Source organism: Stylophora pistillata, chromosome 2, assembly GCF_964205215.1.
Source record: "Stylophora pistillata chromosome 2, jaStyPist1.2, whole genome shotgun sequence".
In the NCBI taxonomy this organism is placed as follows: Eukaryota; Metazoa; Cnidaria; class Anthozoa; order Scleractinia; family Pocilloporidae; genus Stylophora; species Stylophora pistillata.
The window spans coordinates 14,267,304-14,281,663 of NC_142520.1; the positions used below are offsets into that span (position 1 = coordinate 14,267,304).

At 38.9% G+C, this 14,360-nt stretch overlaps 1 protein-coding gene and 1 long non-coding RNA gene across 2 annotated transcripts in view; one reads left to right on the forward strand and one right to left on the reverse strand.

Moving 5' to 3' along the window:
* Window positions 1-519: 519 nt before the first annotated feature.
* On the reverse strand, window positions 520-10,457 carry LOC111335169 (uncharacterized). Its single transcript, XM_088751365.1, is given in 10 exon segments — window positions 520-2,259; window positions 3,023-3,296; window positions 4,056-4,334; window positions 4,674-5,705; window positions 7,673-7,741; window positions 7,864-7,929; window positions 8,043-8,087; window positions 8,277-8,372; window positions 8,982-9,840; window positions 9,842-10,457. Coding segments are annotated over 9 exon segments (3,204 nt in total). The 5' UTR covers window positions 10,364-10,457; the 3' UTR covers window positions 520-2,259; window positions 3,023-3,060.
* The window catches only part of LOC148737260 (uncharacterized), a 90,870-nt gene continuing 86,726 nt past the window's right edge, over window positions 10,217-14,360 (forward strand). Inside the window, exon 1 of the long non-coding RNA XR_015997429.1 lies at window positions 10,217-10,350. This is a non-coding gene — a long non-coding RNA (uncharacterized LOC148737260). The remainder of the gene's footprint in view (window positions 10,351-14,360) is intronic.

Below are 14,360 nucleotides of genomic sequence, written 5' to 3' on the forward strand. Positions count from 1 at the left end.
TCTCAGGTCTTTTCCGCGCGCTGGCAAAACACGAAATGCGACGGAACAAACACTCCAATACTTAAAATAGCACCTGTCTTTGCTAGGAATCAAATGCAAACAAAAACTGACTTTTTTCTATGCCGACATAGCGGATTTGCTTTACTAGTGCAGTTACATTTTATTTAAGTCAGACTGATAAACCTTTCCAAAGTGATCAAAATTTTGCAAAGTTCTGCAGCTAATTGCATGGCGATCGAAATAAATTTGGATTTTCCTAGAAATAAGGAATCCAGTCGTAAATTCTGAGTGCGACCAAGTGAAGCTAGGACCGGGGAGGAACTTGTTACATCTCATGGATAGGGCGAACCCGTTGAAATAGGATGAAATAAAAGGAAACTAACTCGGGATGCAGGAAAATTCGCCTCATATTGAAACTTTGGTTTGAAAAGATTCTAAACAGCGTCTCAGGACGTTTCGCAGAGTTTCCCCACTCCCATGTGTTAAGATGAAACGCAAAAAGAAAACAAAGAGAAAACCTGCGTTATTCTCATTTTTTTATTTTATTTTAAAAAATACCTAGATATGAGCGTAACTGGTCTAAGACGTCATTGACCTGTTTAAAATACTCTCCTCTGAGAAAATTTACAACCGTTAAAAGCCCAAACATATGCAATGTCAGTTATTTCAAAAAATGTACATTATAATAAGCAATTATTTCCTTGTATAAAAGGGATAAGTTTCTAAAGAAAAAGTGATTCTGAGTCGGTGAAGGTATTTTGGTTCTATACATTAATTTAGTGTAAATTGGCCACCGTAAAGAGTTTCGAAACTGACTTTTTCCCTAGGTCAGAGCGAAAAGCACTCCGACGCAACTTTTTCTTGGCATTGTAAAATAATGTGGGGATTAACCCTCTGAAAACTGACAAAATTATGGATTGCTTTACTGAGAAGGCCGTCGTCACTTTTGCGAAAAGAATGAATTAAAAAAAAAAAAGCGACGAATGTCTTATACGAGCAAGAGATAAGAACTGTTCGTAGTTTTCCTTTTACTAATAAAACATAGGCAATGGAAGTTTCCATTAGTCCATTAGTTTTCCTTAGAGAAGTTATATTTGGACTCTGATCGATACTTCGTAAGCCGCAGTTTCTTTAAGTTTGCGCCATCTTTGGCAATTATTTAACCAATCGCCTCGCACCATATTTTGGGCGTGGGAAAAGGAAAAAAAATAATTCTTGCACTTTTCTCTGTCTCTAAACTAGCTTCTTATGAGAGCTTTAATTGCCCTTTCTTTATCGTCCCCATAACAGCGGTCAAACGTTTCCGCATGAGCAAAAAAGGGAGACCACCCGACTTTGTGCTTTCAGGCTGTTGAAGCCAAAGGTAAATTAACTCTAGGCTTTGGAACTTTTCGATATGCATTTAAAGCCTTAATCAAAGTTAAATCACACGCTAGGGGCCAAACAGCTTCAAGTTTGTGGCGACGCAGTCATACTTCGAGGTGACAGAACTTACTTGGGGGTGACGGAACTTGGGATGACCGCGAAAGGGGGCAACGTCATCTGTTACCGGAAATATGTATTAAGATATTATCTGTGGTACTAATAAAATCGTTATTACTATATTTACATTCCACCACTGGGAGATTTTGCACTCATATTTCAATAGAAATTAACATATAAACAATTTTCCCGGTCGTCTATCAAAAACTGCCAGAAATACAAAACGTGATGGTGTTTGTACAAAGACGTGACTACTGAGAGTGCGTAGCATGGACTAATTAGTACAAATTTTCAATAAAATACGTATATGTATAATCTACATTTCTCAGTGGAAAATATTGATAGCATGAACATACGAAGTACATGTATATGTTAACACCCAAAATAGGCCTCATATGCTCCACACTGATCCTATAAAATCATAATTGAAGGGGTTTTCTCTTGAGGCTACACTTAAACAATCTCTTCGATAACCGAAAAAAAGGAAATTTACAAAAATTACATTAGGGTGAACATCAGACGAGGCCAGATGTGAGTAATTCAGTCCACTGAGGTTTGTTGAGACCAGATCAGCTGTATTACTGATTAAGATCTTTGTTACCTATGGCTTGCCATCCCAAGTAGCCCTCATCAGCAATCTCTTGCCATACTTGCTTCACCAATCGACAGGAATTCCAAGAGAAGGCAGGCGTTCAATTTTAGTGAAAGCACCGTTACGTGCAGTAGAGTAAAGCTGATAAACACTTTTCTTGATGTCTCGGTTCGCACAGGTATTACCTGCGAAAGTTATATTAGAAAAGTAAAATGAGTGACAAACATCACAACTAGAGGGGGAGGTTGCAGCTTTGTCGAAACACACAAACCCAATTGCTACATAGTACAAGTATTATTGATATCTTATGACATGCAAATCTGTTTCATGAAGTAATTTTCTCTTTGATGAAGTAATTTTCTTGATAGGCAACACACAAAATGTAGAATTTCCCAATATATCGACCTTACGAATTAAAATTTTTCACAAGTTAGTCCTAGATATGGCCTACAACCTCCTGTGCCCCCCCCCCCACGCATTTATTTATGCTTACAGTAGGCCACACCCACCGTACATAAACTGCTAGTTCCTCTATGCAACATGGTAAAAGGATTGATATTCTTGGACACGCAACACACATCAAGGACACAATTAATTGAAAAAGAAAGAAAAAGAGTGTTCTTTATTCCATTTACTAACCCACTTGAGCTTGGATTGCGCTCTCAATGCTTATTTAAAAAAAGAATTATTGTTTTAGAACTGAATGTTATCTCGTTGTGCTTGACAATGTCATCAACTAATGAATCATAAGATGAGCTTCAACCCTGGAAATTAAAGGTCATATTTGGAAAGAATATGATAGCATCCTCAGGCACCAATTCGCACCGTAAATTTGATAAGAAAAGCGGTCAAAATCAATTTCAAAACCTTACAGACAAGTTCGTTACCCTTAAGTTACAGAATAGTAGACATCCTTGATGCTTATTTAAGTTGAATGCTGGAACCAACCTCAATATATTGGGAATTTTGGCTGGCTCCACCAACCGTTAGTGGCCGGGTCTGTCGGGTATACTTTCAGGTTGTCCTTCTATAATGCATATGATTCTCCTTTCTTCATCTGGCCAACAGTATTTTGGATATAGGTTCAGGAGGCATGGGACATCATTTCTGGATGATCCTTTCAGCAAGATTGGCATGTACTTTCCATTTTTGTTGCTCGTTTTCATGGCAAGGTCAGCTAATATCAGATCAGATTCAAGCCGAACCATACACGCCTGATCATCTGAAAATAAAATCATCAAAAGCAATCATGATTTGAAGCTGAAAGGCTGGTCAGTACATGCTTTCAAGTGACCGGAGAAACAAAAATTATTTTATGTTGAGTACCCCCTCCCCCCCCCACAATAATTACTAGTGAGCTACACATGAATATGTCCCCCACCCAACTGAACAAAAACCTACATGTATGAAAACTAGGCTTTCTGGATCAGGGCTCGACACTAACTTTTCAACTTAGTAGCCAAGTGGCTAGTGACAACTTAGATGTCACAACAATTTCAGTTTGTTTGCTGGGCAAACTGGCTAGAGAAAATCGAAAAACACTTGCAAAAACTGATTTTCTAGTAGAGTGTGGCTAGTTGGCTACCGTTAGTGTCGAGCCCTGTAGATGCCCCAACATTTAGACACCATTGACCAAACGTCGCATGTGTAGTGTGTAGTGACAACAAAAAATCATAAATGTATCAAGAAAGCAACAAATTAAGCCAACAAAGAGAGATGAATGATATGCCAGATACAGGGAGAAAAGACCGTGGATCAAAGTCAGAAAATTGTATTGTACTGCATGCATGTAACTGCATACTGTTGCGTGGACAACAAGTTGTTCTTTAAAACACCCAACATTCAGCTAATTCATGTTACAATTTTGAAGGTAAAAGACGCCTCTTACAACACTTTTTTACAAAACAAGGAAATGAACATTGCAGTTTTGAATCATTCAATATGAAATTCAAAACACAGTAATCAAAAAGCTACAAGTAACCTTCAAGACTAGTACTGATCTCCTTGGGAGGCAAATCAAAAATTCTTTTCAGTTCTGGAGAAACACAGATGAAAAGAAAATCACTCCGATGGACACTTTGCATAGCCCAACGAAGCTTATTTTCAGCTACTTTGACCATCTCAAGCTTGTCCAGGTGGCACTTGTATGCCAAGTTTTCACTAAAATGATAGAACAGTTTCAAAACCTCATCTTCAAAAGCTCTTTCTTCCATGTGAGAGCAGTGAATGATGGAGATCGTTATCCCTGAGCTTGCGGGAGCTGGATCATATAAAAGAAATGGATAGTGTTAGCTGGTGTTACAAGGTTAAGCTACGAGACTTCAATTTGGACATTCCTATGCATGACTGCGAGAGATTTATCACAGCTTCATTACATCACTCACATTTAAGATTGAATCATTATGTTGAGTGAAAGGTATATCTTTGTAATTTTCATATAAATGTTTTACTAGTTAGATAACTCTAGATCAAGTTTCAGAGTCTTTTGCCTTTCCATTTTCTTCTCACGAGGTAAATTTTCTATTCATATTCACAAACCAAACGCAGGACATGAAAAGTGCTCACCCTAGAGCACAATTAAAAAGCCAAAGTTTCATACCTCCTGGCAATAACCTGTACCTTGACTGATACCCAGCTGCTTTTGGGGAAGCTACAGATTCTCCTGAGCTTACACTGCCTGAAATAGACAACCTCTGTGCATCGTTTTCTTTGAAGGGAGACAGATTTTCAGTTGAAGTTTGCTCAGATTCATCGTGACAGTCAGATCCAGTGGATGATATCACCACAGACTTGTCCAAACTTGATTCACCAGGGTTTCCCTCACAGTTAGATGGTTCATATGATCTTATGCGTCTCTTCAAAGCAGCTGTTGGGGAAGCTACAGATTCTCCTGAGTACACACACCCTGAAATGGACAACCTCTGTGTACCTTTTCCTTTGAAGGGAGACAGATTTTCAGTTGAATTTTGTTCAGGTTCATCGTGCGAGTCAGATCCAGTGGATGATATCACCATAGACCTGTCTAAACTTGATTCACTAGAGTTTTCCTCACTGTTAAATGGATCACATGACCTCTTGTGTCCCTTTCTAGAGAGAAAATTGGCTACCCTTTTCCAAGGAGATTTCTTTAGGTCCTTTGATTTACTTTTTGGCTCATGAGATTTTGACCGCTTATAGCTCTTTACAGCCTGGTTACGCTCTAACAGATCTGTATCCTTAAGAGGTGGATCTGATGGCCAAGACACAAACCTTAATAGTTTAGGTCTCTGTAAGAGAGTTGCACCCTCTTCAGTGCATGTACCTCTGCTATCTGGGTTATTACTACCACAAAATCTCTCCTCTTGCAGTTCTCTGTTACGCTTACTTGAGTACGAAACTATTTCCGTAATTCCACCAACAAAACTCTCTTCCCTTGAATTAACGACTGTGGTTGGTGGAAGGTTTGAAGTTGTTGAGTAATCTGATGTCATCGATGAAAAGGGGTTTTTGCATCCCAAGTCAGTTGATGAAACAACTGCACTCCTTATGCTAAAATCTTCAAGCTGGTATCTCTGTGTGTCAACAATCCCATCATCACTATCATTAATGCTTTCACTTTGCTTGCTTATTGTTCCAAACTCTCTTTGCAAATCTGAAAAGATCATAAAAATAGGAATGTTGGCTGGAGAAGATTTTATCCATTAAAACATAGGGTTGTATACCAGCAACCCCAATCAAAACAATAAATCTCTGTCGGTTACTTTGCAAGTTTTTGCTGACCCTATCATAGTAGGTAACTACAAATGCAGCCAGGAGTACAATAAAATAATAAATACAGTGTTGCCACAGCTATATCTGACAGAAATATACTAATATTTTGATATCTGTACATGTACTGACATGTATACATGTAAGATCTTGAAATTCTCTGACTTTTCCATGACAATTAATGTTGAATTTCCCTGACCAACTACGATAATTTCACTAATTGGTCCTGTCGTAGCAGTCCCTCAACAAGTCAGATGAAGTGTACATGAACTAATTCTTCCTTATTGTAACATGGAAAAAGAATAGAGTTTTTACTGTAAATGCAGGAAACCCAAGCATATACAAGGCTCAAGTTTCATTTTTGAACTTACTAGCCAAGTGGCAACTTAGATGTTACAACAATTTCGGTTTGTTTACCAGCCAAACTGGCTGATGGAAATTGAAAACCATTAGCCAAAACTGAATTTCTACTAGTCTGTGGCTAGTTGGCTACTATAAGTGTTGAGCCCTGATATAAACTTCTAATTCAATTTCATTTACCAATATTTTATGAATCCAACAAGTTGCACCAAAGATTTTGAAATATACAAAAGTAGAAACAGAAGTAAAATTGTTTAGTTTGAGATAAACTCTGGAGTACACAATATACCTGGACATGCTACTGAAGTGTCTATACAGTAAGTGGAGTGACTGTTTTGCCCTTTGTCATGCCTAAAGAAGTTCTACCATCATTTCCCAATCCTGTTTCAAACTTGAATTTCTCTTATTCACATTAAAAAAAAGAAGACAAAAATGATATTCCAGGAAAAAATCATACCAATTCCAGACCACAATCTCACCTGAGTTTGAACTATATTAAGGGTTAAAAAATTTTCCTATGTTAAAGCCTCCCAGCTGGTATAAATGGACCTTAATTCTGTTGATAGTATTGTCTGGTTTTTCAAGTAAGAAAGGTCATTAGAGACAGTAACAAATGTTATAATGTCATTCAGTCAAAAATCGACAATAAACTGAGCTTTTCAATGCCCGCTAACTATAAAGTTCGATCGTCTAACATGCATATGGCTTCCCGTGTTCGGGGTGCCCGTGAAGTCATTTAGGGGTCCCTAAGGGGATCCCCAAACATTTCAATATTACAACAACAAACATTTAAACAACACGAGCAGCTAAAGCCATTTGACTTTGATAATGACTTCTGAGCTAAGGAGGTCAGAATACCAATCAGTGTCACTGGCAAAAGTCCCTTTCAGAAAAATCTTCACCTGGACAATCAGACTAGATATAATTAATAGTTACTCAGCAAAGTGGAAATGAAAAGTGGTGGATATTTACTTAGCCCTTTTGTGGCGTTGTCACAATCCACCAACTTCGCTGACACTGAGGTGAATAATGGTTTTAACTTGTATACCATACAGATATTAAAACATTTAGTTTACTTCTCTCAAAGTACTGTGCCAAAGAATAGCCAGAAATTAAACTCTTGCATGAGCATGATTTTGTCTTTTAGCTACTTGGAGGTGAATAGTACTTGCTATTCACCTCAAAACTAGCCAATCAGCACATGTGAAAAAGCACTATTCACTTCTGTGGTATATGCTAATAAAGGTTATTTCTAGGTTGGCAAATCATTCACTGTTTGGCTTGTAAACAAACTGAAATTGTCATGACATCTAAGTTGTCACCAGCCACTTGGGTAGTAAGTTAAAAAGTTGGTGTCAAGCCCTCTTTATGCCTGGTCCTTGCATCTTTCCTTTCTTTCATATGATAAGATCTTTTATAAGATCTGCACCAGGATGAAAATAGAGAGGCATCACATGCAATGTTTTGGAAAATCAGCATAAATATCTATACCTGATAATTTCCTTTCTTGCTTGCTTCCTTTGAATGTCTGTTCTCCTGTTTTATTTGAAGTGCCTACAACTGCAGGGAATGATAACAGTAATGCATGCTCAATAGGACTGTAGGTAATTTAAATTAACAGCATTTGTGGTTCTTTTGATAAAACCGCAAAAAAGGGCTGATGCATGTACAGCACTACATACCTTCTATTTGCACTCCTTGAACTCTTCCATTTGTGTGTACTGCAGGTTTAGGTGAACAGCCTGAATCTGCAGAGTATGAAACACAAATCACATATCTATACAGTTGGTGGTGAAAACAGTGGACTTCTTCTCGTACACAGAGAAAATAACTTAAAAGACTAACATACAAGTTCCCATACCAATTACTGCTTGCACTTCCTTCTTGCTTCTCTTTTTTCGTTCTGCTGATTTATCAGAAATGATTAGATATGTGCAGTATGAAAATTTAAGCAGGTTCAAAAACAAAGAAAGCATCAGCAAAAAAAATAAAAATTGTTGGAAAGAATTTCTTCAGGTTGTAATACTAAGAGAAAAGATGAAAATACCATAGGAAACTTGCATCAATTATATAGTGATAGCACAAGTATACAGACCTGCATTGATTGGCCTTGGTAAATATTCACTTTTGGGAACCTCCTTGCCATCCATTGTGAAAACTGCCTTTGGAACATCCTCTGTGGTAGTGTTCCCTGATGACAAAATTAAAATTGATGGAAAACTAGTGTTTGCATGAATTTTACACATCTCTCTACTGGCGGTGCTCTTAAACAGATTTTTAGAAATATCCTTGATTTAAAGAACATTGCATGTTCAGCAAGAGAACCTTTCTTCAACAACAAGTAAGCTGGAGGCCTCGAGCAATACAGGCTGGCAAGAGGTGACTGAAAAGTCTTAAGCATCAGTGAGCCAGGCCACTTTCAAGCCTAAATTAAAGCTTTTTATACTGAAGTGCCAATAATGGGACCAAAGCTCACAGGCTAATCCCAATCCATTCCACACCTGCATATATCCTTAAAGGTGATTCTCATGATAAATGAATAAACACACATTTAATTCAGGAACAACAAGAATTGTAACTTTCGCTGTTTCATTTTAGGGTTAAACTACCTTAATTAAATGATGAAGGACAAACCGCCCGGACTCATTGCCAGACACTCAAAAATATCAATTTTGGCATAAACCATGCCTCAACAACTTAAGAAAAAATGAAATGAGGGCTTAATTTTCCCCTACACACCCCCCCCCCCCCCCACCAAAAAAAGAAAGAAAATGTCACAATATATCAATATAGTGCAAACCTGTCAAATGACAACTTAGGGGAACATCAAGTTGAGTCCCTTTCACCAAGTGTAGAATCATCTTCTCAAACTTCTTACATTCCCCTTGCCAAGAATACTTCAGGTTATATTGCTCTCTAAGCTGCAAGGCAGCGGAATGTCTGCTTCCTGGTTTCTGCTCAGACAACCGACGTATCCTATTGGCCCACTCTTCTGGTGCATGTGACTTGACAACTGTAGACATCCCACCTTCCACGTCTTGAAGAGCTTTGGCTACTCCACTTTCACTGGAGACAAGTACAGGCACACCAGCTGATATTGACTCCAGGGAAACCAAACCAAAGCCCTCTGTGCGGGATGGCATGACGACTAAGTCCGCTTCCTGTAACATCCTCTTCATTTCCTCATAACTGCAGAATCCACGAACGGTTAACTGCTCACGTGATATTTTCGTTTCCTCCAGGAACCACTTTTCTACCCTCCGTTGTTCATCTTGTGCTGCACCGACAAATGTGAGCTCGAATTTTCTTTCCAGCAAAGCCACAGCTTTTCCGATTACATCGTATCCTTTCAGTTGAAAGTCCTCAAAGCTTCCACGACCGAACATAAAGATACAGAACTCTTCCTGCGATGGTTCGAACTTCAAGTCCGACTGCCTCGCAGTCGGATTGACATACTGTTCGAAAATCCCAGGCGTAATAACTTGGACCACTTTGATATCTCGCAGACTTCTTTGATATTTTCCTTGCAGTAGAGATCCTACGGCAACCACTAAATCAGATGCTTCGCACAGCTCCAGTTCACGTCGATTCTTTTCTTCATTGTCTGCAATTGCATCTGCCGTGACGCAGGATTCTAATTTGTACTTTCCAAGTGCTTCGCAACAGACATGAAACAAATTGTATCCACCGGCGGTTTGTGATCCTTCGGATGAAATAAGCGGCACCACCAAACTTTCTTCCGTGAGCCACTACGACATCAGGATTTAATAGATCTAACGGTGGAGTTTTTAGCCAGTCCAACGGATCGCTAGATCCTGGTGAGCGTCGCGCAGTTAAAAGAGTTACTCCTTTACCACTTGCATCGAGCCTCTCCGCTTCGCTGCTTTCAGATACGTAGCAGTGAACCTTGATTTTGTCTTTCGATATCTTCGCTAGATTCACAGCTAGCTCTCTGTTGAATGTAGAGAGACCTCCATTTTTGGAGCCCCACTCACCACAGATGAACATAATATTTATACATGGAGGGATTTCAAGATCGCCAGGATCACTCTCCCCAAGATGAGATGTCTCCGAGCTGGCCCCATCGTCCTCACTGCGCTCGTCTAGGAAAACAACATCTGTGCTTTGTCCGCTGATGTTTGAATTGATGGGCCCTGATGCTGTTGAATGTAATCTTTCCATTTGATAGTAACTGTCCTAAACGATAAATCATGCGATGCAAATGTTGCAACGTTGCACTTCCTCCGTTTCAGTTTCTCGGAACGCTTCAACGATCGAAGGGTCTGGCACTAATGTAATTTTAAAGTCAGACCCACTCTTTACCATAAGTGTGTGGGTTCTTTAACAAGTTCCCTGCTAACCATTATAGACGAGATGCAGGAGACGAAGCCTAAGGTTCTTTCGCCCCTCTCCGAGAAGACTAGAATATTTATCTATTTCTTGAATAGAAAGGTAGCACATTCTCCTCAATTATTTTAAGACCCTCAGTGTTAGTCCGGTCTGAGGCTCGAACCCCCTCGACCGCCCACAAGGTAGTTCGGCGCTCTACCACTTGAGCTAACCAGGCAGCGGCTTTTACGCTGAAGAGGATTAATTCGTATTTCGCGTTCTGGGTACACCCAGAGGGGTTATCGAAAACACAAGTGTTTTGGGTAATGGGACACCCATAACTCGGGGGATACCCAAAACACTGCGACAACTAACGCTGGCTCGACGGTCCGACGAAATGGGAAAAAAGCGACAAAGCTCTACCTCCTACCCATCGCCTCTTTCTTCCCCATTTGTACCCCGGACACATTATGAAGACGATTGGAAATGAGTCAGCCACTCTATACCTGTGTTCACCTTTCTGTAGGCGAGACCTTTTTATGATTCATTATTATTATTAGTTATTTTTCGAGTAAGGGGAACATTTCTAGAGTTTATTGAAAACCAGCGGCCTGAAACTACTATCGAAAAAAAAATATATAAAACTGCTATGACAAAAGTTGAAGAAATTAAATAAGTAAACGCTTTCTTGAATCCTCTTGTATCAAGAAAAAAAATATCTCATTTGACTTCGGTCACAGTGGAAGAAAGCCGGGAAGGGATTTACACACGCCATTGCAGCTAGTTTGAAACTCTCACAACTTCAAGAATTTAATTTAAATCTACTCACAGTGACTTCTCTCGCCATTGAAAACTCAGCAGAGATCCATCTTCGTAGATTAATCGTCGATGCAAACAGATAATACAGAAACCAGCTCTGTTGTTCATCTTAAAAAATTCCTATAAAATTATGGAGGAAAGAGGAGCAATAACGAAAGTTGTAAAACTGGCAAAACTATTTATACAACAACAGCAACAACAACAACAACTTTATTACCCCATAATTTAGGAATTACAGTCATTTGTAAAAAACTGATTTGATAAGCTTGTTTAAGGGTTACCAGCTCCCTGAAATAACTAAGTAGCTAAAAACACAAGAGAGCTGGTTTAAATGGTGTAAATTAAATATTTACAGCAGAGGTAAGACAAAATAAATCTGCCGTCATCTTGTTCCCACCGCTGACCACATCAGTCCTGGTACGTTGTTCACATTGTTGTTAGTGCGATATGCACATTTCTCCACCACCCCCTTGAAAAGTTCATCCGTGGCACGCCTCTTGTCGACTCATGTTGCTTGGGTCTCTAGCCCATACATTTTCCCGTCACCGAAAAAACGCTCGTGCAGAAGCCGGCGCTAGTAATGAAAGCCTGATCGCAAGCACTTTTAAAACATTAAACTACTTAAGGGCTCTCAGTTTTCAGTCGGCATGAATGTTCAAAGATTAAAAAAAAATCCTTGAAAAAAGATATGTAATATTTAATAAATACCGAAATCGCTATGTATCATTATAGTGATGATTTAAAAGTACACGCCCGAAAACCTAACACGAATATAAAAAATCACTTTCATATTTTATCCGAGGTTTTCTGCTTACGTTTCATATGTAAGCTTTTGCAGCTGCCTACTGTAATATTTTGGCTCTTCGTCGAGATGTACCTTAGAAATTGCTTAATTGCTTTTTTGTGATTTGTAACACCATCTTTAGTCCATCAATGTTCACATGGCTTGACGTCGAATTTTTTGAAGCTGCAATCCCCATTCAAAATTCCTTCTTCCTAAAAATCAATCATAGATCTTATTTCAAATGCAAAACTACTTCTTCTGCATCTACGTAAAGTTATGAAATGAAAGCAAATGACGTCAAAGAGGGCGGTTCCCACCTCCCAGTTTACGCGCCATTGCTTCGCTGCCTTAAGCAGTCTCGTCTTACGGATTAACCCCTAAACTACCATGAGTGATAAAGACTCCAAGACACAATCCCTTCTTACAATATCGATACAGTATTAAGCAGACAAGTGAGGAGAGAAAATAAAAATGTCAGTCGGGGGAGTATTAGTTAATCCACCATAAATTCTCTCTGAAGAAACTTCATAGTTACTGGTTGTCAGACAGGGACAGGGACAGGATGGAAAATTTCCAGTGCAGAGGCAAAGGATTGACAAACACGTCTTATGAATTTCTGCGGATCGAATAGTCAAGCTGTACTTTACTTACGAGTAAAATCAAGGTCTAAATAAAGAATATTAAATCATATTAGGGATTGGCGTTTATTGCTATATCGTCTTTGTGTGTGGGGGGGGGGGGGGCTGAGGTTACAGTATTTTCACCGCACCGCCCCCCGACCTGTCCTGCTCCAGAGTGTCTGGAATAGACCCTTTGTTTTCAATCTTTTTTTTTTTTTTTCACAAATTGTTACTTAAATTACCGTCGCGAAGAAAGGGGAAGTGACAAACTTTTCTGTACTCTCCCTCCCCCCTCGCTTTCATGCGCGCACGCACTTCAGTTCAAGTTACCTGGGTTGTTCTGGTAAGAACAGTGGAATCGAACCGTTCCGCTCCCACGCTCACCGTGAGAGAATGGATTGGTATATTGATATGTCGGCTTTTTAACTTTCAAGCCAACCACTGATTACCCTGCTATTATTATTATTATTATTATTCAGCCATTAAATGGCGTCATGAGTCATGAGGTATGTCGGAAGTCAAATAAAAAACTATTGATCACTTCAAACAGTCCCTTTCAAGACCACCTTCTCCCAGACAATCACATCACTTATGATGCACGATCCTCGCAGTAGATAGCGCTATTTAAGCAATAGCGAAAATCAGGCCTGTACGGGATTCGAAAAAACCCACAGAATTTCTTTTCAGGTCTGATTTTCGCTATTGCTTAAATAGCGCTATCTACTGCGAGGATCGTGCATCATGCGTATCTAATACCGCAGTTCAAAATATATGAACTTCATATATTTCATTGTATCTAATCACACTACTATCGGCAAAAACACCTTCATTTCTCAACTGATTCGTTTTCATTCACATTCTTTAATTTTCCTTTTTTTAAATGTACTTGTAAAATATGGTATCTAATAACAATAACGTGTAAAAATCCTTTTGATTTTATTTTAATTTTCATAGTTGACGCTTCTTTTAAATTCATCGAGTTGACCAATTATACATACATTTAAAACACAATAAAATTCGTAAATATAATCTATTGTGTCAATTTGCAATCTGTTATGCCCCAATTGCGATGAAAAGCGGATGAATTCAACCAAAACTATTTCCTACTTTTTTTTTGCGTTAATTATCCAAAGAAAGTTGATTTAAAATTAAAACCAAAGTCAATTCATTTATTTGTCGAAGCTGGATTTTGTTCCTATTTTTGCCTTTTTGCTGACATGTTGTTGAGCAACGAGCTTTTTTAAATTGTCACACACAACTGGAGGTTTGTGTAATCATTCTTCGCCACGGAAGCAAATACAAAGCTAAGACAATAGAGACCTTAAGCAGTCAGGACGGCAACGCTAAGGGAGACGTCGATTAAAAAATAAATTTCTACTTTTAATTAGAATTTCGAAAATTGGTGCATGTGTTTACCGTCTCATACGAGGCCACACCTCATCCTCAGGATAACGTATAAAAGTAGCGCTCAGTTCCAAATGGAAATTAAAATAATCTACTGTCGCAGTTTCGGTTCGCAGACGACGTAAGTGTTAGTGATTTCACGCTGTCGTTTTGCAAAGGACGGCTGAAACTATCAAACGCCGAAAAAATCAACTTTGTTGATATCCTCAAATTATTTCGTTAC